This window comes from Lontra canadensis, unplaced genomic scaffold (assembly GCF_010015895.1).
Source record: "Lontra canadensis isolate GAN:19392208 unplaced genomic scaffold, GSC_riverotter_1.0 scaffold13, whole genome shotgun sequence".
NCBI classification, from domain to species: domain Eukaryota; kingdom Metazoa; phylum Chordata; class Mammalia; order Carnivora; family Mustelidae; genus Lontra; species Lontra canadensis.
This window is the reverse complement of record NW_022631007.1, coordinates 16,864,219-16,889,512: the sequence shown is the minus strand read 5'-3', so window position 1 is coordinate 16,889,512 and position 25,294 is coordinate 16,864,219. Positions and strand designations below refer to the sequence as shown.

Below are 25,294 nucleotides of genomic sequence, written 5' to 3'. Positions count from 1 at the left end.
TGCAGTGTGTCCTTGTTGTCTTATGTAGCAAGAGCTCACTGCTGTGGGTAGCTGCCTGCTGCCTCACTCACGGGCACGGCACTGTGTTCGTCCGTCCTGTGGTCAGTAGGTATTTGGGCGTTTGCTAACCAGAGCTGTGATCCTGGGACACATGTCCTTGGACACGTCCCCTGGTGCGGACGGGCAGGTGTGAAGTGGCTCGAGCTTCACACTTTAGCGAATGTGTGTGCCCACCTCTCATATGTGAGGCCCAGCCATTTCTGAAGCACCGTCCCAGCCATGCAGGGCAGCGCCCACAGCCTATGTTCCTGCTCGCGCTTGCTGCTGGCAACCCCTCTGAGTTCAGTCTGGTTACCAGTGAGGCTCAGCACATTTTCGTGTCTCATGTCAAGTGCTTGCCTGTTCAAGCCTCTCTCTCATTTTTGTGGTGGGTTGTCACCCTTTTTCTTGACTTGGGTGGTTCTGTTCATGTCCTGGCCCCGAGCCCTCTGTTGGTGTTCTTTGTCACACATGCCTTCTGACTCGCTGCTGCATTTCCTCTGCCTCATGGCCCCCGTGTAGCACGTGGGCTTCCGCTCCCGGTGCGGCCTGGCCCCTCAGTCTGGTCTAGACCAGAGTCAGGACCCGGCCCATCTGTGCCGCCATGCCTGCAAGCATGCATACATTTGCATACCTGTTCCCTTTCGGAAAGGCTGGGGTTCTTTCTTCACCTATGCAGCCATTGTATTTTGTTCATGTTCAGTTTGTGGCTCTGAAATATTTGTATGTATTTAGTAATTGCTTTTATACATAGGAGTAACCTTTCATGATCATTAGTTACTACAGTGTATTTTACTCTTGAAATAATATACTTTAAGTGTGTTTTCACTTTAATGGGCTGGTAGAGTTTTCCATGTAAGAAGCACATCAGGAGAGTTTTTATTCTGCATGAGATCTAATTTTTGTACCAATGTTTGAAAGTAATTACTAGATCTGAGTGGTGTGCCTCGTTCTATCGCACCAGTTGGGTGAGATGGTAACTTCCAGGCTGTGATGGCCCATAGTCAAGATTCCAGGCACGAGGATGGAAGCCCATCAGGGGAAACTAAATTTCAGATTTGTGTTGGCAACAGACACAATTGGTCTTTGAGTGCAGACTTATATCTGCAGTGGGCTGATGGGACAGGCGAGGTGGTCACACCCATCGCCCTCACCACTGAGCCCGCTGGCTAGATGACCTCTCCTCCCTCCACAACCCTGTGCTGGCCAACCACTGCGTGTATTGTGTGTATAGACTCCTTTGTGTAAAGAGACCTTCCTGGCCAAGGTGTTCCTGGGGTGCTGACCACCTGTGAGGGGTGGCACATGGTGTCGGGAAATCCCCCAGAGGTTCTGAGGCCACTGGTCTGGAGTGGAGAGTGGGCTTCAACATTGTTATTTCTAGAACTCCTTGGATCATTCTGGTGTGCAGCCAGGATTGAGAACCGGGCATCCAGGTGAGTCCTATTGCTCAGTGTTAGGAATCTGACTACCAAAAGGGCTCCGTGGCCTGTCACTGGGGACAGCCCTCTGTTCTGGGAGCCCACCCCCCTAGATGACAGCTCCCAGCCCTTTTCTGAGCCCTGTGAGAGGGGCTTCTGCTCAGGGGGCCAAAGCCACAGGTGTGCACAGCAGGGCTGCATACACCCTGAAAGGGGGTCCTGCCCCCTTTCCATCCTCCTGTGCTTTGCTTGAGCCTTGTTTCTGTATCCTAATTAATGTGTTTTCCTTTGGAGGAGGAAGTCGTTGTTTATCAAAGGATGGGAGTTAAAACTCTAAGTATGAGCTAGTTGATGTATGCCACAACTAACCTACAAATAACCAGGTTTCCAGATTGCTAAAAAGCAGCTCAGGCTAAATTAGTTCCTCGTAGTTTACCAGAATCTTCCAATAAAAATAACATCTTAAGCCTCACAAAATGTGAAAAGATTTGACTTCAGAAAACATTTTAGATCTGTTTACACGTCAAAAACAATTTCTTCCCTACCTACTGAACGTCCTCCCCACCCGAGCCCAAGCATTGGAATGTTCTCTGCTTCCCTCCACGCTCGTCACTAGCAGCAACCCTGGTGGTTTTCAATTTGTGGATTTGGGTGGTCAGGTTTTATTATTAATAATAAACTGTGTACGGTTTGGGTATTTGGCACGCTCGTGTAGGCTTTGCAGCCCTGAGTGTGGTCTTGTGAGGAGACAGGCCTGGCAGGCCGCTGTGGTGGACGCCACTCGGGGGCTCTTATGTGAGCGGGGCCGCGGGCGGGCTCCGCAGCATGAAGGAGAGCCTTGTTCGCAGCAGCTAAAAGGGCATTTGTGGGGGAATGCAAATGGCCTGGGGCGTCTCCCATTGGTAAGCATTTGAAAACGCAGTGCAAGGCATCTGTGCAGTTTCGTGTTTTTTTATTTTTTTAAGTGAATCTCCTATTGAATATTTAATTACAGTTTTGTTGCATTTGTAAACATTTACAGTATTTTTAATTTTAAATAATTCTCCAACTCTCTTTTACTTATTGATACCAGTTCACACTATGAGCTCTAAGGAACAGTGAATTCTTACGATTCGTGGCATTTCGTCTCATTCAGCACGAACACATGATCTCTAGCCAGGTTTTACTTAGCTTAACTATGTTGATGGATCTCAGATACATAGATTCCAAGGGACAATCCAGCAGAATGCCAGGCTTTGTTCTCTAAGGAGCCTGGAGCGAGCGCAGGGACCTTTCTCTTCGTTGCTATTTACAAGCCCAGCCTGCTTGTTCACTTTGTTTAAAAAATAATTTTTTAAAAAAAGGCTCAAAGGACTTGAGTTGAAAGATCCAACACCTGATCCAGAAAGTAACTCTCTGTCCCATTTGTGAAGTCGGGTCTTTCTCAGAGGCCTGTGGGGCAGGAAAAACATGAGTCCGTCATGACAAATGGTGTCTAGAAGCAACTTCTCCTCCCCATGGGCCCCCAGGTCCTGGGCCGGTGCCCACCGCCATCTCCTCGGCCCCCCATGCTGCCTGGTCTGTACTCACTGGCCTGTCCCTTACATCCTGCCCCATGTGTGGAGGAGGCTTTGTCTTTTCTGTTTCCATCTCTGTCCCTATCCACCAGATCGGAATCTGGCACATAAAGCCTGTCCAATGAATGAATGGTAGTCAGCATGAATTCGTTCTTGTTAAAAAGTGAAAATTAGAGCTGTTGGGTATTTGTGTGCTGAATGTGTTTTATCAGTTCTGTATCTCTGTGTTAAGGTGGAAGTATCTGGGTGAGCCCAGGGTTGATGCGTGGAAGTGTGGAGTCCCTGTGTTGTGCACCGGAAACTAATACAGTATGATGTAAAGTAGGTGGGATTCAAATACAAACTTTAAAGAAAAGGAGAGGAGAAAACAGTTGTTTTTTAACTCAGTATTTCCCAAGTGTCGGAAGAACTGCTCTGTGAGGCGCATTGGGTTAGAATTGAGATCTCTCTAATAAGAGCACCAAGATTTCCACATCCACGAAGATAATAGACGATGAGAAAGCAGAAAGCAGCAGAATCTGCTGAGAGATGAGTAAACAGCTAGAAGGATGCTGACTGTTCCTTGAATATCCTCTGCTGTGAAGCACAAAGGACAGACAGTCACTCTGCGGTGCGCAGTGTTACTGGCGTTGGCCGCGGCCACGGCCGTGTGCAAGTTTGAGGACCTGTACCCTGGTGGTGCCCACTGCCCCTGGGAGGAGGGTCGAGGGAGTGCCCCAGGGGGCCACCCTTGTAACCAGGTCACCATCTGCCCCCTCTTGTAATGTGGCCTTGGCCGGACACATCAGGGAGATTCCGTGGTCATCCTGTTGTCTGTTTGTGCCGGAAGGAACCTTCCTGCATTCAGGGAGGTGGGCTTGGCTTGATGGGATCCAAGAGAGTCCATAAGGTGCTTTCTCCCACGCTGTGCGGGTGGAGGGACCACAGGTCAGTTGTGCGACATATGTCCTCCTGTGAGGACACAGGTGACAGCTCAGGGGACAAGGGCTAATGGGGGCCAGTGTCCCCTCCAGGGGAGGCAGCTGCTCCTTGCCACGTTGTGCTGTGCTTGTCTGTTCCTGGGATTTAGCTGGGATGGAGGGTCTGTTCTTTGTGCTTCCTTGAGTTCTGGAGCCCGTGATGCCAGCCAGGGATACAGCTGAAGCAGTGAGGGTCAGAGGCTCCTGAAACATGGTCGTTGGGATCAGCCTGTCCCTGGAGTGCTCGCGGGGGCCTCACAAGAGTCCCTTTCATGGAGGGAAAGTGGATCCACGTTGACAGGTGTTTTCCCAGGTTTGGTTTGCTGGGAAACTCTCAGGAACGACCTTCCTCCGCCTACTGAGACACTCTGCCACTTGCCCGGCTTTGCCTTGTCCAGTCTCCTGCACCCACAGTTGTGAAGGACCGGAGGCCATCTTCTCTTCCTTCATCTGGGTCTTCCCCCTCGTGCACCCTCTCCTCATCATCAGGCAGTCTGATCACTTCGCCATGAGGCCAGCAGCACCGGGAGGTGGAAAGAAATCCGGAGCTCCTCATTCCACTGTGGTTTCTTTTGTCAGCTGGGTCCACTTGTGAATTACCAGTGGATTTGCATTTCCCCTGCATAGATGGCCCTCTGTGCCCTCTGCCCTTCCGTGCCCTGCATCACCTCTTGCTCCTGGTTGCAAGGCACGCTGTATCCTGACACGGGTAACCCTTGGCGTATGTCCTCAGCTGTCCTTGGTGCTAGTGTTTGGTTAGGGGTATGCCAGGTGACTGCATGTCTGGGTACGTTATACGCAGATCCCTGTGTTCGTGCGATTTTCTGACAAGCCCACTTGTAGACTGGAAACATGCTCTGTGTATTCTGGATCAATGTTCAGCCTGACTCTGGCTACCTTTGGAGGGCACTGAGCCGTGATGCTCAGAATCAGGGGTGGCTTTGTGCCTTCGGCCACCCATAGCTTGGCCTGGCCGTGTGCGTCCTCCCATGTGCCCTCTGCCCAGTGGCCAGCACATGGTGTGGGCACAGAGCTCTGGTGAACTGCTCTTCTTGGGCTCCAATGGGGTCATTTCCTCGGACCCTGGGAAGGCCCAGGACAAAAGCTGGTATGTCGTGATGGGAGCTTCTGAAGGTGCTTTGGAATCAGTGTAGTGAACTTTCTTTGTGTTTCCCTTGGATGAGCTAAAATCAAGCCCTACCGCAGCTATGGAGGACCTGGTCCCCAGGGATCCATACTTTCTGACCACCACCCACTACCCACAGAAGGCTCTCTGTGACGGAACTGTAGGGGCGCACTGCCTCCGAGAACGCAGACACACCTACAGCTAGACAAAAAGTCTGTGAATGAGAGCGTGTACTGGGGGTGTGATAACAGTGGCAGCAAAGACAGTTTCTCTAATGATATTAACAATTTATGAGCAGTTTGTCAAAATACCTGTAGAGTCTCACACCAAAACCCATTTCATGTGTATCAGAAAGAAACGTGCACAAGCAGCTCAGTGAGTGAAAACCCAGCACCGGAAGACCAAGCATAAAATAAAACTGATTATTTACCAAACCAGCGAACGAAAGATCAATTTCAGCACTTCCAGAAAATGGAAAAAATTGCAATAAGAAAACCTGAGCAGACTACATATAAACTAGCATTTGAATATTAAAATGAGGACAAATCCCAGTGTTTCCTTCCTTTCTTGGGGGAAACCTGGTCCTTACCTCCTTTGTTTGTCCTTTACTTTTACACCTGGAAAGCCTCCCTTCTGACAGTGCTGGTGGCCACCCACGTGGGGTCTCCCGCCGAGCTTGACCACCTGCTCTCCTGCTGTGTAGCCGGTTCTGACACTGTCTACCTGGAGGATCAGACCCACGAGTCTGGAAGTCCAGCTGGAAGTCCAGGCTGCAGGTCAGATGTGTCCATGGCCCCCTCCTTGGGCTTGTTGAATTTGTCAGAACAGCTCACAGAACTCAGGGGAGTTCTGACGTAGGTTTACTGGTTCATTGAAGGGTGTGCCCAAGGACGCGGGTGGGCAGCCAAATGGTGTGGTGTGTGTGGGTGAGGTCTGGGCAGGTCCCCAGTGCTGGAGTCTCTGTCCCCGTGCTGTTGGTATGTGTCGCGTTTTGGCACATGGAAAGCTCTCTGAACCCCGTCCTATGGGACTTTATGGAGGCTTCCTCATGACCAACCGTTAAGTCCATTGCCAGCCCCTCACCCCTCTCTGATGGCGCTGAAAAGTCTAAGCTTCTAATGATGGCTCGCTCTTCTGGTGACCAGCCCCTTCCAGAAGCCTCCCAAGAGTCCAGCCACCGCATTAGATCAGGAGTTTGCAAGGGTTTTAGGAGCCTGGTGCCAGGAACTGGGGGCAGGTGTGTGTGTGTGTGTGTGTGTGTGTGTGTGTGTGTGTACACATACATATGTATGTATATATATAGACAAGCACATGTACATATGTATGTATTTGCACATATACACATATGTGCGCACACACACATATGCTATCTCACAAAATTAGGAAATCATCCAAGTTTTGAAAGGAAACAAAAGACCAGGGCAGAGGCTTGCACACAAATATGGAGGAGAAGGGAGAGCTGGGGCCAGGGATCCAGCTGCTTTGGTTAGACCCTGCCGCTGGTTGCTGCCTGGGAGCCTCCCTGGACCACATGGGGCTGATGATACCTGCTCACAGTGCTCATGGGAGCTTTAAATGTGCGAGGCCTAGCATAGGAGGCTCACAATAGATTTATTGCTGTAAAACCTACAGCTCAAATGGGTGAACATTTAAAAGGTAAACACACAGACCCACTGTGCCACCCCCAAACATACCACGAGAATACTCTGCAAGAAAAGTAATACTAAAAGGACATAAAGATACATCACAAGAGCGAAAGAGAACTACTTGCCCGGGGAGTTATCAGGGACCACAGTGAAATACCAGCTGCCCTTCCCATTTGCAGCAAGTGACAGTCGCCAGTACTAATGAAGACAAAGTCATGTGGTAGTCCTGAGGACTGACGGATGGAGGTGTGGGGTCAGGTGGTGATCCCGAATACTGATGGAGACATGCAGTCACATGGTGATCCCGAGTACTGATGGACAGAGACACGTGGTGATCCTGAGTACGGATGGACAGAGGTGTGGGGTGATCCTGAGTACTGATAGAGATGCGGGGTCACGTGGTGATCCCGAGTACTGATGGACAGAGACATAGGGTGATCCCGAGTACTCATGAAGTTGCGGGGAGCCTGCCCGCTTGTGGCACATGATCGTCTGTGTATGAAGGCATTTGGGAAAGCAATTAGAAGATGCTTCGAGGGGCGCCTGGGTGGCTCAGTGGGTTAAGCTTCTGCCTTCAGCTCAGGTCATGATCCCAGGGTCCTGGGATCGAGCCCCGCATTGGGCTCTCTGCTCAGCGGGGAGTCTGCTTCCCCCTCTGTCTGCCTGCCTCTCTGCCTACTTGTGATCCCTCTCCCTCTGTCAAATAAATAAAATCTGAAAAAAAAAAAAAAGATGCTTCAAGGGCTATAAGGTTCCTTTTGTTAAATATGTTGATTTTGTTGGTCTTTCCTAAGCAAATCCTCAATATGACGACGTCTGCTCATGTTCACCGCAGTACGGTTTCGAACGACGATAACAAGGACAATCTAAAAATGCCTTCCAGTCAGAAATGGGTTTGTAAAATGTAAACTGTGTTTTGTCACCTTCTGAAGTGTCTTTCCACCATGAAGAACCCTGGTTCATTCTGCCCAGCAGGAACTATGCTGCTCACAGGGAAGGGGTGGGTGCAGGCGTGCCGTGGAGTCGGAGCCACGGAGTGTGCCGTGGAGTCGGAGCGTGGATCAGACACGTACGGGTCTTATGACAGAGCGGTGGGCCTGGACTTTGCTTTGTGGGTCTGTTTCTCCAAGTTGCCTGTTTTCTCTTTGGGTGAGTAACCAGCATGCCAGAAAACCACAGAGCGCATGATTCTGACTTTAGGAAAGCCTGGTAAACATGCTCGAAGTAAGTAGTCGATGAGCTGGAAGGAACAGGAACTTCCCTCTGACACGCGTGGAAACGAAGCCAGCTCGGTTTCCTTGTACACAAGCATCACAATGTGCCCTCCCCGGGTGCACACTCCATCCCTCTCACTGGCACTGGGGGGTGTGCACAGAAGCGCTCTGAGTGTCTGCTGTTTTTGCTCCAGTGAGAAGGAAGCTACCACGCTGCCAGCACCGAATTCAGAATGGTCTTTTATATAACAGAATCAAACTTCCCTTGGTGGTTTTGTGTTAGGTAATAGTAAGTCTTCATGCTGACGACTTCTGCATTTTAGATGGGATGCAATTATGTAAAATCTTCATGGGAAGAAGGCCTCTTATTAAAACTCCCATCTTTTTCCTTCCTTTGAGAAGCCATCACAGCATCAGCAACATCCTGAGTTAGAACCCCGGGCCCGTCTGCACACCTTCTCTCCCTGTCAGGCAAGGAGCCCCGTGGCCGCCCTCCACTCCCCGGGGCCGAAGCTCCAGTGGGTCACCTATCTGTGCTTCCTTCTGCGCCAGGTGCGGTGGCCAGCACAGAGGTGAAGATGAAGCTGCAGGAGTTTGTCCTCAATAAGAAGAAGGCTCTGGCCCACCGGAACCTGAACCACTGCATCTCCAGCGACCCCCGCTACTGGTACGGGTAAGTGGGGGCGTGTGTAGGCTTCGAGCCTCCTCTCGGTGGCCTGAGCGGCACCCGGTTCTTCACCCGGTGAGGCAGGGGGCAGGTGTGGACAGGAAGGCTCTGCACACAGCTGCGAACATGGGGTAATGAGCAGTCCGGCGGATCTTGCGCAGGGGCGGTCTTCCAGACAGAGAGGGGCCCATCTGTCAGTGAATGGACTGACGCGTGCAGGGCTGGTGCCTGGTCGTGACTCTTCTCACCATATATTTTGGCCACAAAAGGAGCCACTTAAACTGGAACTCTGGTTCTAAATTATCCGAATGCACCTACTGAATTTCGACCCGGTGTTTTATTGACTGCTGGGTAAGCCCACAGCAGCTGTGGCATATTTTATTTCTGCGCTAGGAACCCTCTCCCAGAGCAGGCATAATGGACAGAGGCCACCAGGGAGCTTTCCTCCTGCTGACAGTTAAAGAAAACTGGTGTGGCGTTGCAGAAAGGTCGGAAGTGATGCCCATGTGCACAGGGATGTCCTCTGAGCATAAACTCGCTGCAAGGGGCTGGCCATGGCCCAGGCCACGTGGGGCACAGAGGGGCAGTTGTACATGGCTTTAAACCATGATCAAGGGTGCTTTGCAGGCTTTGCTTTGAAATACAGTTTTTCGCTGTCTTTGAGGGTAATTTCATGTCTTACAGAAAACCCATAGGGTAGTTTTCATAAGTCAAAATATGGTTATCATTCATTGTATTGGGGAAAGACATATCTATCTTCAAGCTCTTAAAGGGGCAACTATTTGACTAAATCAAACACCACCATGTCCCCCTGGGATGGTCTCACATATCCTGGCAGACGACACCGTCATCAGTACAACCGGAAAGGGATATTATTCCAAGGCAGAGAAAGCGTCCCTCATGCTGTGTGCCGCCACAACATGCCGCCAGGTCCGGAAGGCTGTGCTCACGCCTGTCTGCACACGTGTGGGCGTGCACACAGGTCAGCCAGTGACACGACTCCCACCGCAGAGCAGAGGCAGCGGCGGCCGTGGAAAGCCACAAGCAAGGCCGTGCACCTACATCCACCGCGTGCAGAATTCTTTGGAAACGCCAGTAGCAGCACCTGGTGGCCCCACGTCTGGGCCCCCAGACAACCAGGGCTGCTGTGGGAAAGCTGCACTGTCCTCTGGGGGTGGGGCCACTGGGCAACACCCCCAGAAAAGCAGTTTGGGTAGCCTGTGAGATGGTATCCGTGGGGTTCGCACTGAAAACAGTAGGAAGAGGAGTGGGCTTTGGGGGCTCAGACTGGGAGGCACTGGGGGATCTGAGAGGACAGGCCAGTGAAGGCTCCAAGAGGGCAGAGGCACCCTAGGACCTGCTGGGATGGAGCATTTAGCAGCAGTGGCTGGCGGGCTGGGAGGGTCAGTCAGGGACACTACTGGGGATGTAAGGCTGGCAAGGGGCCAGGGGACCAGAAGCCTACAGAAGTTGTGGGCTGACCATGTTGGATGGTAGAAGGTTGGTGCCAGGCTCCCTGTGAGCGGGCAGGAGGCTGGGACGGGAGACCACTGGCTGGAACAGAGGCTATGGTGATGGGTCACATGTGACAGGAGTGTGTCACCTCCAGTCCCAGAGGCTGTGGGGGAGGATGGGTCCCAGCAGAAAGGGAGCACTGCGGAAAGATTCTGGAATGGAGGGAGGGGCTTCTGGGGAGGAGCTCCCGAGCAGGGAAGGGGGAGAGAGGGAGGGCAGGTGGCTTTCCATCCTGGGTTGTGGGGGTCCCAGTAGGGACTGAGGCAGCTGCTGGCTGGGGAGCCGGGGCTCCTCAGGCCTGACCCGGACACGGCCTGCCTGCCCTGGGTTCTGCTCCCTTAGAGGGATTTGGGGCACATGGGCTGGAGTGGGGAAGTCAGCCAGGGGACAGGTTTGTTTGCACTGAATTTGGCAGCGGCCTTGCACTGTCACTCTAAACCCAACATCGCGGAGTGACTGTCGCGTTCACTTGCTGTGTGAAGGCAGAAACACGGTCAGAAAACTGGGTCTTTGTGGAGGAAAAACTGAACTCTGACCTTGGCTTCACTTCACTGGCAATGATTATTAGCCCAAATGTAAACCCAAACATAAAAGCTGAAACTCCTAGAAGAAAAGATAGGAGAAGTTTTCACAGCCTGGGGCAGAGGTGGACAGAGTTCTTAGGACACTGCCGTCATTGAGCATAAAACCAAAAACTCCAGCGATGGACTTTGTGACAATTAAAAACTGCTCTTTCAAAGGCACCATGAAGAAAATAAAAAGGCAAACCATGGACTGGAAAAATATTCACAATTCCCGTAACTCCTCACAGGGTTTATATCCAAAATATATAAAGAGTTCCTGTCACTCAATAATAAAAAGATAAGTGATCTACTGAAAAAAATACAAGCAAAAGATTTGAATTAATACCTCAGAAAATAAGACCTACAGATAGCCAGCCAGTCCATGAAAAGATGGTTAGCTGTCAGGGAAATGCAAATCTCAACCATTGGGTGTCACCACCTCGCACCCAGTGGAGTGCCTGGAGTTTAGCAGGCCAGGCGGTGAAGGTGTGGGGCCCGTGGACTGTGGCGTGCAGCCCCAGGTAGCAGAGTGGTGCAGCTGGTGGCAAATGGTCCAGCAGTTTCTCATAAAGGTGAACATGCCCCCCTCCCCTCAAGACACTGTCCTGCCAGGGTCTGCCCCAGAGGTAAAACTTCTGTCCGCACACACGCGTGTTCTTGGGGTCCCGGCTGCATCGTTCGTTGCTGCCAAAGAACGGAAGCAGCCCGAACACCCACCAGAGGGAGAGCACAGGAGGCGGCGGGCCTCAGAGATAGGACACTCGGGTGGAGAAGCGACGCGGACCCCTGTTCGGGGACACGGGTAAATGATAGTCTGGAGTCAGCACGATGAATCTAGCAACAGAGCCAGCTGGCGACTGGGCTGGGGCCCCAAGCTCGGCTGCGGATGGCACGGGGTCCTGTCGGTGGAGACAACGCTGCTCTGTGGCCCCCCACGTATCCCTGGGCCCAGAGATGAGGCTGTTCTAATGGAGATTTGTTGCTGGTGCCAGACAGGGCGGACTGCAGCGCCTCAGCATGATGGAGACAATGTGAACTGTTCACTGACCTTTGTAGGCTGATTGCGCATTGAAATGATTGTAACTGGGATGTATTGGGTTAAAGAGTGTCATAAAGTCAATTCAGTCCTTTTTACTCATTACAGCAGGGCTGCTGTGCCATTTGAATTGCATGGGTAACTCACATCGTCCTTGCACTGGGCAGTGCTGGTTAGGCGAGGGCAGGTTGTGTTGAGGTCACTTGTGTAAGTCTGACTTGGCGGGAAAGACCAGCTGTGCGGGGCTGAGGCGGCTGGGTGCCATGTCGCAGCCTGAGGAGGGCCCAGAGAGCCGAGGAGAGGGCGCTCCTCTCTGTGCTTCCTTCTGCACCTCCTTGAAGACCACATGTCATCCACCAGTGGCCCGGATGCTGGCACAGGTGCCACCAAGCACCTCCTGCCAGGCTGTGACCAAGGGCTGTGACCAGGGCCATGACTTGGGGCCGGGAGCTGGGGCTGGGCCTATGTGCAGAGCTGAGGCTCATGGAAGGGGCCACCCTCAGGTTCTGCTCCCCTCTGTGAGGGGGGTGGGGGTGGCAGGTGTGCACATGGGAGTGTGTGAGGGTCTGTGCATGGAGTGGAGTGCACTGAGTGTGTGAGAGTGTGTCAGTGTACAGATAGGGGGTGTGTGAGCGTGTAGGTCTGTGGGGTAGGGTACATGTGACTGTGAGCATGTCAGTGTGTGGGGAAGAGTATCTATGAGAGCATGTCAGTGTACGTGTGAGTGTGTGAGCATGTCAGTATGCAGGGTGGGGTACGAGTGACTATTGAGAGTGTGTCAATGGTGGAGGAGGATGTATGTGAGAGCGTCAGTGTGCAGGGTGGGGTATGTGTGAGGTATGAGGGTGGGGTGCGATACTTTAGGTGTGTGCGAGAGGGAGAGCATGTCACTCGGGGGTACGCATGCAGTCCAGGGTCAGGAGTTCACTTTTGCTCACTCTCCAGGTCCTCGTTCCCTGGGACACACGTGCATGGTCCCTGGGGCGAGGGGAGGGCGGTGACAGCGGGTTTTCCTGGAGCAGCCCACTTAGCTCTGTGGTGGGCACTTGGGGACGAGCTCTCATCCAGGAGTCAGAAGGGTTCCAGGCAGCTGCATGGTGGGGATGTGAGTCACTCCCTTGAAGTCTGGGGGCTCTGGGTGATAGCCCTGGCCTCCTGCGTGCCGGCCCAGCCCCATGTCCTGTGGTGATGCGGGACTGCTGTGTGCTGAGCCCAGGTCATGGCCTTGCACTGTGGCTCTGAGGGCCCTACGAGAGAGGGAGGGGGTTTCACCCTGTCAGCATCTCCGGAGAGCAAACCGGAAGAGAAAATCTATTAGATCTTGAACAAATACAGGTTTTCCAACTTGTGGCTTCTTTATAAACAGTGTATAATTGAAGTCTAACAACAGTAGTTATTATTTATAATACTATTCTACCAATAATTATTATTCACACTTTCGGGTCACAAAATGCACACACAGGTCTTTCCATGCATCTCATGAAAGAGAAAGCGAATTCCTTCCCACATTGTGACTTAGCACTAAGAAGTTTGAAACCGGCTAAGGCCACATTCCCCGAAGGACACCTCAGAAGACGTGATTTGGTAGAGATAGTGTTGCCCTCAGACCTTTTTTTTTTTTTCTTTTTTAAGATTTTATTTATTTATTTATTTGACACAGAGAGAGAGTGAGAGAGAGAGCACAAATAGAGCAGCAGGGAGAGGGAGAAGCAGACTTCTCACTGAGCAGGGAGACTGATGCAGAACTTGGTCCCAGAACCTTGGGATCATGACCAGAGCCGAAGGCAAATGCTTAACAACTGAGACACCTGGGGCAACCACCCTCAGACCTTTAATAAGATTGTCAGACAGTATCCCCCTGACATGAGACCAGGGTTGTCTCAGCGGAAGCACAAGTAAAAAGGAGGGCTTCCTGCCTAAGGAGGTGACCCCGTGTCGTGGGTACAGTCGTGTGCATGCACCTGTCCCCAGGAGCATGAGCTCTTGCCCGCTACACAGCCTGGCTGGGCCCCACAGCCCAGATGTCCAGGCTGTGCTCAATGGACGGGTCTCTGTGATCAGCCCGCAGTCTGCACAAGTTTGCTCTCCCATATTTAAATGATCCACCTGTAAGCATTTAAGAGCTCCTATTCTTAATTCAAATAACACAGGTGTGTGGATGTGGAGTACTGTGTATTCAAATAAACAGTCGAACAAATTCCAAATAAGTTGGCAAATTTGCTTCAAGCCATTAAGCAGATTACACAGTTTAAAGACTCAACAGAATTAATTATAACTAGGGTGGGAGCTGCCAGGACATGCCGATGGTCTTCCCGAGGGCTGGCGGCACCCCATTCCCAAGCCCCATTCCCCTCCCACCCACTTGAGCCTCCTGCTGGAGCCAGAGCCTGCCTCACCATTTTGAGGATGCTGAGTGTGCCTGGCTGGTCACTGGAGGCAGTAAACATCACAGACCCACTTCCTGGCACAGGGTGTTGGCTCCTGATACCTGCCATCCCCCAGGAAGTGGGGTGACGGGGTGGATTTTGTTCCTCTGAAGGTGCAAATGAACACTGGGTATTTTCTGTTGAAGGAAGGGCCCCTTGGGAACCCCAGACTTGACCATTGCTTGATCCAAATACACCCCACCAGATCTCAGCTGCCTGCAACCGTGCAGGTCCTGTCCACATTTGGCTGCCATGGGCCCCCGAGGACAGGCCCTTCCGTGGCTGGCTGTGGCCTGGTGGCCTGGGAGCAGCCCTGCAAGGAGCCGCCCAAGAGGAACAGGATACTTGCCGGCTTCACACCAGGCCCTGTTCCTCTGGGCACAGGGTTCAGCTATGGAGGTGCTGCTCAGCCTTGGGTCGCGTGTTCATTATTGGTTTCTGTCTCATTTCAGCCTTGGGGCAGACAGGAGCCCGTCCCCTTGGTCGGCCAGAGCTGATCCGGGGCAGATGTGTCTGGCGGGCTTCCGCCCCTTGTTGACTCATCCGTCTGCCTTTGCCTCTTCTCTCCAGGAAAACACAGCACAGTTCGCTTGACCAGAGCTCCCCACCCCAGAGTGGGGTGTCGGCCTCCTACAACCACCCGGTCCTGGGAATGTACGATAGCAAAGATGACTTCCCGCTCCGAAAAACAGGTCAGTGCTCCTTCCTGCTCCAAAAAGCAGGTTCAGGGCTCTCAGGCCCAGAGCCTGGGGGTGGGGCTCTCGGCCGGCCCCTCCCACATGCGCCACAGGGGGCGGGGCTCTCAACCGACCCTCCCACTTTCCCTACAGGCTGAGTCAGAGGGAATCCCTGCTTGTGCTTAAGTATTGGCTTTTTGTATTAGAACATCATTTTTTAAAATAATGTCCTTAAGCATTGCTTTATGATTCATACCCAGAGCAACGAGCCTCATGTGTGTACACCTACGGCTTAAAACTCACACTCATTTATAAACAACACCCAAGCTTACCCTCCTCTGGGTGATGTGCTCCACTTTGTCATAGCCCAGAGCATCCCCTGCTGGGCTTAGGGACACAGCAGCTCCTGCTGATTCACATGAGACCTTGTGGGAGCAGGCCAGCTGGCCTATGGCCCTTGGGGCTGATTCTGGGCAGGGCCCGGGGGGCATCCCAGAGTGGGAGGAAGTCTGTTCAAGAAAGAAACTCATTGTGTCCTGCAAGGACATCTCAGGAGGAGACCTCGGGGTGTATGTGGCCGTGTCACAGACCAGAAGAAGAAGGGTATTCACACTCCAACAGGCTCCCTTAGACTTTGCCAGCAGTGATGGTTTGAGTGGGCAGTGGCTTTAAAGAAAGATCACAGTGGCCATGGCCAGGGCTCGAGGGTGGCCGGAAGGGCAGGGGCCAGAGCGGGGGCGTCCTGCAGAGGCTCTGTCCACCACGAGGTGTGGGCAGGCTAGGGCGGGCTATGGAGGATTGGGTCCCTTGGTCGCAGACATGCGGAGCCTGTGGTCACGGCATTGTGGGAAGTTCCTGCTTAGCAGAACTGAGGCCTGTGCGGCACAGCCTTCTCTTTGTAAACACAGATTTTGTTTTATCCAGAGGATCTGGGTTGCTTTTAGACAGATATTCTTTAAGACAGTGAGACACCAGCATCTTTACCTGAGTGATGAGGCACTGGGTGACAGGGCTGGGGGCTCATATACCACTCCATCCTAACAACAGAAGACTTGGAGCCTCACAACAGGCAAAGCTGGGCCCAGAGAGCTCGCTGCGGCACTCAGGGAGCAGAGCCTGAATCTAGAGCCAGAAATTGCAGTGAGGCCCCTCGGCAGTGCTTGACTGACACTCAGGTATGTGAGATCGAGTGGCCCCATCAGAATGGCCACGGGTCTAGGACCCCAGAGTCCTGGACAAGGATGGGAGAGGGGTCTGTGGAGCCCCTCTGAGTCAACAGTGAGGACCCTGAAGGCATGGGCAGGGCTTCCCGTCACCTGTAAACCCTCCCCTGGTGAAAGGGAAGTTGCCACTCTGTCCTCTTCTCCTCAGTGTGAGTATGTGATTCTCACCCTTCCATGGAGGACAGCCGTGGGTTTCACCCAGAGAGCCCACGCACCCAACAGGAAGGGCTCTGTCAGGAGCTGGGGGCCAGTTCTCCCAAGGTGGCCCCCATGCCCCCTTCTGGAACTTTGTGCTGTATTGACCGAGTTCAGATCAGCAGAATGGCAGGTCACAGGGAGCAGCGGGCTCTGTGGAGAGAGGAAGATCGTGCGTGCTCCCGGTGCCCTGGCCCAGGAAAGAGAAAGAGGAGCAGGGAGTCTCCCTCACCTTAAGGGCATGAGGGTGGGTCAGGTGGACAGAGGTCATGGGCTCCGGCAGCCAGCAGCTTGGGTCAGATCTTTCCACTGCTTTCGTAGCCCTGTGTGCCCTGCAATGGATTCCTTAGGTTCCCCTGGCCTCAGTTTGGCATCAGTAAAATGGACCTATGCACACCTATACCCCCCACTGCTGTGGATATGCAGAGCAGACAGCCCTTCCTCCTGCCCTGGGTGTGGTGAGTGTGGCCCCCAAGGTCCCAGTGGAGGAAGCAGAAGACTAAGCACCCAGCCACCAAGCCGAGCCACCACCTCTTGCTGAGGGGCCTTACCTTGTCAGGAGACACCTCTGACTCTTCCCCTGATGTCCCAGGGAAGGACAGCGAGCAGCACCTACCTCTCAGGGCCTCCCGGGGCTCCCTGGCATGAGCTCACCCCTCCCTCTCAAAATAGAAATGGCACTGCCCGCCAGAGGGTGTTTGCTTTGGTTCTTCCCCTCTCCCAACTAGACAGGGCCCACACCACCTGGACACTGGCTTCTGTTACAAGACAGAGAACATGATGCTGACCACTTGTTGCCGGGGTCTCTGAAAGACTCTGGATGCGGGACGGCCAACTCCACGCAGCCGCGGTGCTGTTCCACCGAGCTGCGTGGCCTGTGACCTTTTGTCTCACGGGCCCCTGTCATCCTTCTCGGTCTCTGCAGCTGCTGGTTCCTGTGCTGGGAGCACAGCCTATCGCACCTGTTTGCCTTGAACCTGGCTGTGCCCCAGCCCCCCACTGCCCTGGGACATGCAGCCCCTTGTTACCCTCAGGGAAGTGCCCGTGAGCGCATGGTGCTCCAGAAGAACTTAATTAAGATGTGATTGCATTATCAATTTTTCAAGAAGACATCACCAGCACATTAATAATATTAATAATAGAAAGATTTCATAAGAAATGTTTAAACCACTTAAGGGAATGGAGTGTAGTTAGGTGTCTTGTATCATCCTAAAAGTATCCATTTTCAAACACTTGATGTCACTAATTCTCAGTAATTCCTATCTGTGCGTTTGTATGAGAATGCATAATAGGAAAGACTACAAACATGAAATCTTAATTACAAAATGTCTCGAATGAATTAAAATTATAATCTTTAATAAATGTGATGTACACTTGAATGTTCCCCTTGGTTTCAACTTGACCCCAAATCCTGTGGGTCTCACAGTGTCAGCCTGCCCCTCGGTCCCCAGGGCTCAGTGCCCGTGAGGTGCAGAGCTGCTGTCCCTGCTCCTTGGGCGTACTGTGCCCGGCTCTGCTCCCTCTCAGGAGAAGAGCGCCCCGACTCACCCAAGCCTCTGAGTATTGGGAGAGTGACTTCTTCCACTGTCCTGGGTTCACATCCAGCGGCTTCACTTCCTGCCCTGTGGTTTGGGGAAGTCTTTTGGGCCTCCCTGTTTCGCTATCAGGAAACACCTACCTCCTGGGCTAGGATAAGTCACGGAGTTGATGTTTGCAAAGTGCTTAGAGAGAGCCTGGCTGCGGGGACTCTGCTCTCATTTTCCCAAGTTGTCAGGCTGCCCTTTATCCTTTCCCCCGCCCAATAGCCTATTCGTGCCAGCCTCCACTCCCCTAGATCCTTCCTTCAGCCTCCAGTTCCGCCAGAAGCAGATGGAATTGCTAAGCTCCCTGAGGGAAGGCCACACAGCAATCCGTGCCATTTACTGCTGGAAGTCTCGCCAACTTCCTGTGCCTTGCCTTCCTGGGGGTTTGGGAAAATGTCCTGGCCCCTGGTTCCTCTTCACCACCTGAGTGCCCTGCTTGGGCTCCCCTCACTTCCTGTTGGAGAGCCTGCCCCCTTCCCTGTGGTTGACAGCAGGGCGTCCCCACCTCCCAGCAGGCTGGGTCCTGCCCCAGGGTGCACAGGTATAGAGCAGGTGTGGTGGAGGCCACCTGACTGAATTTCTGTCCCCTCCAAATCTACTAACTGAAGATATACTGGGACCTGTTCCATGCCACCCACCCTGCACCCATCAGCGGGTCCTCTCTGGGTTTGTGGGGCTTTGAGCAGCTCCACCAAGGATTTCGTCTGAGCAAAGTGTGTTCAACCACTGTGTTCGACCACACATTCACACGGAAGAAAGGACGCTTTCCCACTTCTTTTTTTTTTTCTTTAGATTTTATTTATTTATTGACAGATATCATAAGTAGGCAGAGAGGCAGGCAGAGAGAAAGCGAGCGGGAAGCAGGCTCCCTGCTGAGCAGAGAGACCCAACAAGTGGCTCGGTCCCAGGATGCTGAGATCATGACCTGAGCCGAAGACAAAGGCTTTACCCACTGAGCCACCCAGGTGCCAAGAGAAAATCCAGTTTTGTCATATAGATGATGTTTAGGTTATACTTTTCTCCAGTAGCTTCTTCAACTTTGCATTTTTAAAGATGTTAGCTGCTGTCAATTTTTTGCATAAAGCCTCTTAAATTGTCCTCTGTGACTTCTGACTGAAGAAATGAGACCAGAATGAAACAAAACAAAGCTTTCTGTCGTTGCCCATCTCCGTCCACTTCCATTCTGACCGTGACCGCTGGGACCTCAGCACCGAGTGCCATGTGCTGGGCACCACCCAGGATGCCAACCGTCTGTCTCAGGAAGTGCTTAGGGAGGAGTCGTGCCCGTCAGCCGTGTTGGAAGCAGTCCTGCTGCCCACCTTGGCCCCAGATGCAGTGGGGGGAGGCTGGGTGGTATGGGTCACAGGGCCCCCTGGATGCTGGGCCCAAGGCGTTCGGTTTCCAGCCTGTATTCACTTCTGTGGCCAGTGGCTCCTGGGGCTCTTCCTTCTAGAAGGTTCCCCCAGCTCCACACCTCGCAGGTTTGCAGCTGTTCACGGGAAGCGGCAGTCCATTTCCAAGCTGTGAGAGACGGGAGTTTCCCCTGTCTGTAGCTGCTCGGGTCAGCAGGGAGAGCGCGCAGTCAGCCTGGCCCACCCGTGGCCCGCGGGCTGGGACTTCCCAGGGGATGGGGTGCAGCCACTGTGCTACAGGCAGCAGGGTCACTCTCTGGTCTGCTCTCTGGAACGACAGGAAGAACATGGCACCTGCTGGAGCCTGCCCTGGGCCCCCTGCACAGCCTCCTGTCCAGCCCGGCGAAGGGGTCAAGGCAGGCCTAGCACCAGCCCACTCCCCTGTGTGCCCAGCATCCCTTGTCAGATGACCTGTGCTACTGTCACATGAGTGTGGGTCACAGTGCACCCCCCATACTGTATCCAGTCACCGAACCCCCCCCCATCCAGTGACTGTTGTTCCCATGTCATCTTCTATGGGCCTGAACACCCAGGGGACCGAGTCCCTGTCTGTAGGGAGTACACATGTTCTCTTGTGACTTTCACATCTGGCGGTAACCCTTAGGGCTGGATTCTGAGGCTCATTGCCTTGCCCAGTCACCGCAGTGATGTTGGGAGCCAGACTCCATTGCCCACGCCCTCAGCCGGAGGTCCCGGCTGGGGCTGCTGTCCCAGACAAGGCAGCATCTGCTTCTCCCCCAGTGTCTGTGCCATGGTGATTTCATGAGTCTCCAGGGTGCCGGGCTCTGAGCTGCTCAGGGAATAGCAGGGTCCAGGCCCCACTCGAGTGTCAGGCTGGACCCGCGGGGCCGGGCCAGGGAGGCACCGGGGCAGGTGCAGGGTGAGGCTAGGCTTTGACCCCAGACACAAGGAAGGTGGCTTCAGGCCCCATCAGCAGTCTCCTGGCAGCCACCCTGCCCCCGTCCTGCTGGATACCAGAGTCCCTCTCTGCAGCTGGCTGCCGCATGTGTCCCCAGCACCTTGTGGAGATCTGACATGGGAATGCAAAGCCTGTGGAGAACCAGGGGCAGGCGATCCGTGACCTCTGCAGCTATAGAACACAGCAGCAGGTCAGCGGGTTTCCCTAGGACCCTGGCAGACTGAGTGACGCTCCTCACAGCTGAGTTTGTGTGTCTTTGAGGTTTGGGGATGGGCTGTCACAGGGCCACCTGGGTCTTGCTTGCAGGTGGTCGGCGGCAAGCATGGTACAAGTCGGAGGGGGGCGGAGGGGGACGACCCCACTCACCGAAGTTCAGTGGAAAGGCGTGATTTGGAGGGTCAGTTGCAGTGTGATAAATGGCCCTGCACGTCTCACTCGGGGCCGGGCCGGCTGGCTCTGCCCTTCCTGTGCCGTCTCTGAGCAAAGAGTTGGGGGGTGAGGGGTGACCGCAGTGCCAGGGGTGCTGGCCCAGCTGAGCTCCAGCCCCGCGGGGTGTTTGCTGGGCTGTCTTCCGTTGACTCTGTGCTCTTAAAAGTGGGGTATGACTGTGTTCAGAGGGTTTTTTTAAAAGGCTTTATTGTGCTTTCCTAGGAAGCTTCTAGAGATGGTCCCTATAGGGAGTACTAGGCAGCTTCTATGTAAAGTGATTGGCTCACATACCCCGTGTCCCATCCTTCAAACTTTGACATCTATCAGACTTGACCTCCTAATATGAAAAGTTCCAGAAGGGATCTCGAAGTCACATTTCACTGTTCAGTGGCCGCCCCACACCGAGCTGATCGCCAACAGAAATAGGCTACAAGACTGACTGGGTGGGAGACTCCAGCCTCCAGCAACGTATAGTACCTCTTTCTTTATGAAATACCACATACTACGTGCTTCTAACAGAACATGAGTTATACCAGCTTCTGCGTCATACTTCCCAGAGACAAGCTGCTTTGGTTAGTTTGGTATCTGTCCGGATATCTTCTGCGCATCCGCGTCGGACTGTGTATAGGGGGTAGCGAGCGTGTCTGGTTGTCTTTATGTTAACAAGAACACTTGCTTTGCGTTCTGTCCTGTGACTGTATTTTTCAGTTGCTGTTACATTGAGTCTATCTTTCCATCTGAGTATGTGAGGATCAGCACCTCTTTCTACATGGTCTGGTCTGTGCATATAAATTTGTAACTCTTCTAGCGTAACTCTACCTCTGCCCTCTTGTGCTAGGATAGATCCCTGTGAATTTCCAGATGATCGATCCCTGCTAATGGGACAGCCAGCTTCAGGGGTTTGCGAGCTCTGAGACACTGAGCACGTCACTCCATAGCAGAGCTCCGGGGAGCCTGCTCTGTCCACGTCATTAAGTGCCACCACGATCAGCCTAGCCCAGGAGACAGATGAGCCAGTCGTGCTTCCTGGGATATTTTTGGCAATCCCGTCATTGTTAGACAAGCTCAAGTGTCTTTATTTACCATCTTTCCTGTGAGAACGTCCTCCCTTCGTAGCAGGGACCCGGGTGGCTGTGACCCAAGCCCTGGGACGCGTGGCGGGCAAGCTGTGTGGAGCTCAGAGTGCCTGCCAGGCCAGGGCTTGTCCGCCCCCGTGTGTGGCATCTAGAACCACACAGGATGCACAGGCAGGTCCCTCAGTGTTCAGTGGATGGAAGTTTAATGGCAAGCCCCTCGTGCTTTCCTTGGGGTGCTTTCTTTCTAGTGTGTGTGGCTTTGTAGGAACTCCTGAAAGGTTACCATCCGTCTTCCGTCTGACACGTGTGCTACGAAAGTCTCATTCTAGTCTGTCATTTGGCTTTCCAGAGTACTTCTTATTGTTTTCAAAGAAAATGAGTACGCATAAATCAGAGAACCCCATGAGACTCAGGACAGGGGATGGCCCCACAGGGGCTCAGGACCTGCCCCTCCGTGCCCCTTGACAGGGGACGTACAGAAAGTGCACATCTATGCAGAGTGACTATGCCTACGTTTCCTTCTTTGCCTAACTTGCCCTTTTCCTGAAGTTGATCATGGTTTTTCTATTGCTTAGTGTTCTGCGTTCCTGTCGTTAATTCACCTGAAGGAGCCCCCGCATGGCAGGTGGCCCAGAGACCTCTCTCTGGCCTGGGAGACAGGCTCCCAGCCACAAGGCCCCCACCCCTTGCCCCACCTGCTGGTCCCCCCCACCCCACCCCTGCACCCTCTGGGGAGGCTCCGCCCCTTTCCCTGGACTCCTGCACGGCCCCCTCCCTCACCTTTCATGGGCACAACAAGTTTTCTGAGGACCTGAACGGGCTGTGAACACAGGTCCGTGCACACTGGCAGATGTCCGTTCTGGCCCCCATCTGACCGATAACGTGGTTGGGTACAGAAATCACTTTCCCACAGGATTTTTGAGTCTCTGTCTTGCCTCCAAGTGGCTGTTGCAGAATCCAACAGCACTGACAAGGCCAATCCCTGCCTGGCCCCCAGAGCTCCAGAACTCTACAGGGTCTGCCTAGCAAGGGGCCTCGGGGAGCGCTCAGCCCTGCCCCCAGCCAGGCACCAGGCCTCCTGCAGAGGGAGGAGGGTGTCTCCAATCACTGGGTTAATGACCTCCCTGCTCTGCCCTGACCTCTCCTGGCATTGTTATTAATGTGATCTTGGACTTTTTTACTCCCCTTTTTCTCCCACTGTCTTCTTCCCATACCGGCACATCTGTCCTGTGGCTTCTCCCGCATTGCCTCCCACGCTGCCATTTTGTGGGTCTCGGAAGGATGGCTCGGATATTGGCTCTGCCCATGTGCCCAGCCGAGATGGTGCTCTGCACACCCTTGCCTGCTCATCCCACCCCCAGAGCAGCCCCTGCCTCCAGACAATGTGATCTGTGGGTACATGCCACGGGCATCTAGGTCCCTTTGCCCACCGGACCGTTACCCGTGTTCCCACTCTGATGGCCGCTGTGCTGTGACCAGCCCTCGGGAAAGCTGGACCTACGTGAGATTGCTGTAGATGTGAGGGTTCGTGGAGAGCAGCCCTCACCTCACCACAGGCACCTCCTGCCCAGTGAGGGGCAGTTGCTGGGGCCGGGGCAGGATTTGAAGGTTGAACTTGGTCTGTCACGTACCTAATGGCCTTTGAGGAGAAACTTCCCCAGTGTGCCCACATTGCCCAGGAGGAGCAGACTCCACACTCGTGAACACAGTGCGCCCCCTTCCATTTCGGTAGCACTCAGCTGCTGGGAGCCACTTTTCCAGAATGCCTCTCGCTCACACTTGGCTCTCAGTCTGCCTGCAGCCCTATTCAAAGGAAGGAAATACGGTTTTGTACTCAATCCTCCGGCCGCACTGGGAGCTGCGTGAGCTTTGAGGACCTTTGGGAGGACCTTGGAGGACGCAGTTGGGAGCTGCCCGGAGGAGCCCGTGGGGGTGGCATCGCACGGGCCTCCACGTGGTAGGTGCGGTCTTGCAGCTCTGCTCATCTGTTGGGGGCCGCAGCCTCCTATGTTCTAGGCTTCGGCTGCCACGCAGAGGCATTCGGGTGGCAGGCATTTGGAAGTTTCAAGAACTATGTGGATGAACAGCTGGACCACAGGCCCCAGCGTCTTCTTTGTGGGGCCCGTAGAACTCAACTCAGCTTGCTCGACCCCTGTACCCGCGGCTCCTAGGAACGTGCCTTCTGCAGAGAAAGGAGGGGGAGTTGGGCCTTCGCTGTGCCACAGAGACGAGGAAGTGACTGCCTCCCTTCCCTCCCAGGCCCTGGCCCTGCACCCAGAGGCTCTGTGGAGAGACGGTCCCGGAGAACCCCAGAGGGATGGGGAAGGGCCCACCCCACTTAGTTTAATGCTCTGCTTTCATCCTGAACGAGATGCCCAACATCTGGAGCACGTGTCCCTTGTTCCTGCTTTGTACCAGGCACTGCACCTCAGGGGTGGCCCAGAGAGGGGCCGATGCCGGGAGGGGTGGTGAGTCCTGGGTCGGGTCTGTCTTTGCAAAGCGAGTGTCGCTGGGCTCACCTGGAATTGGGGAGGCTGAACAGATCCTTCAGGTCTCCCGGACTTTCATGTTCAAGTGCAGGAGGTCCAGGGGAGACCCGGAAAAAGCCAGATGAGCAGAGTTGTTTCATGAGGTGCCCCTGCTGCTGTGAGGACAGCAGAGCCATGCAGCTATCGTTGGGAGAGGGTGAGGGCCTACAGACAAGTGACAGCAGCTGTGAGAGGTGGGAAGGGGCTTGGGGTCTGCCCGGTGCAGTCTGTGAGTCACTCCAGCAGGATTCCAGGGTCCCTGGACAGATGTGGCTGCCCGACCGCTGACCTGGCCGGAGCTGTCACTCAACCAGGTATGTTGAATGTAGAGTGACCTGCAGGGCCTGGGGGAGGTCGGGTGCCAGACCCAGGAGCAGGACTGGTCTGCAGCTGGCCCGGTGCGACCCTGTCACCAGGGGCCACCCATACGCTGTCTCCGGACACACTCCCTCCCCAGGGACCCATGCTGCCCCGTGATCTTGGGAGCAGCTTCCGACCCCAGCTTGGACAAAAGGGTGTCCGTGTCCTTTCAGTACAGACCTTGGTGGTATGAGGATAGCTGTTGCTTTCTTGCCTGTTAGATGAGGTTTGGGTTTTTTCCTTGTGTTAAGTAATGGTAAGAAACTCCATGTAAAAATAGAAGTGAATGAAACATGTAAATCTACAGTCATCTCAAAATAAATAAGGAAAGAATAGTTTCCATAATCTTCATACAAATCCTTCCCACTCTTGGCCATGCAGTCCGACAGGGGAACGGGCACTCACCCTACACACAAGCACAGAGCAGAAAGGGTGCCTCTCCCCATGTGCCCACCAGAACCCGGGTGGCATCGTCAGAGGTCCGGTGGCCTCATAAAGTGTGTCTTCGATTGCTCCGGGAAGCTTCATGTAGGTGGCCTGCTACCCCTTCCCCTCCCAGGGCCCCCAGAGAGCTGCCCTTTGCCTCCCAGCCTCCGGCCGGATCACTGGCACCCCAGCACTTAGGCCTGGCACACTGCTACCCTGCTTCCCAAGGGACCAGGTCCCCGTGCCCGGCCTGCTGCCTCAAACCCAGTCTTAGTTCTGATTCCAGGGGGAAATTCGA

The 25,294-nt window shown here is 53.8% G+C and overlaps 1 protein-coding gene across 6 annotated transcripts in view; it reads left to right on the top strand.

Moving 5' to 3' along the window:
• Window positions 1–25,294, top strand: part of HDAC4 (histone deacetylase 4) — a 281,806-nt gene that overhangs the window by 191,652 nt on the left and 64,860 nt on the right. For 5 of the 6 annotated variants that reach the window (XM_032857625.1, XM_032857626.1, XM_032857623.1 and 2 more), the window contains 2 exons: window positions 8,514–8,634; window positions 14,739–14,860. In XM_032857625.1, the coding sequence (XP_032713516.1) occupies window positions 8,514–8,634; window positions 14,739–14,860 (243 nt within the window). The remainder of the gene's footprint in view (window positions 1–8,513; window positions 8,635–14,738; window positions 14,861–25,294) is intronic. The other variant, XM_032857622.1, reaches the window with a different exon arrangement.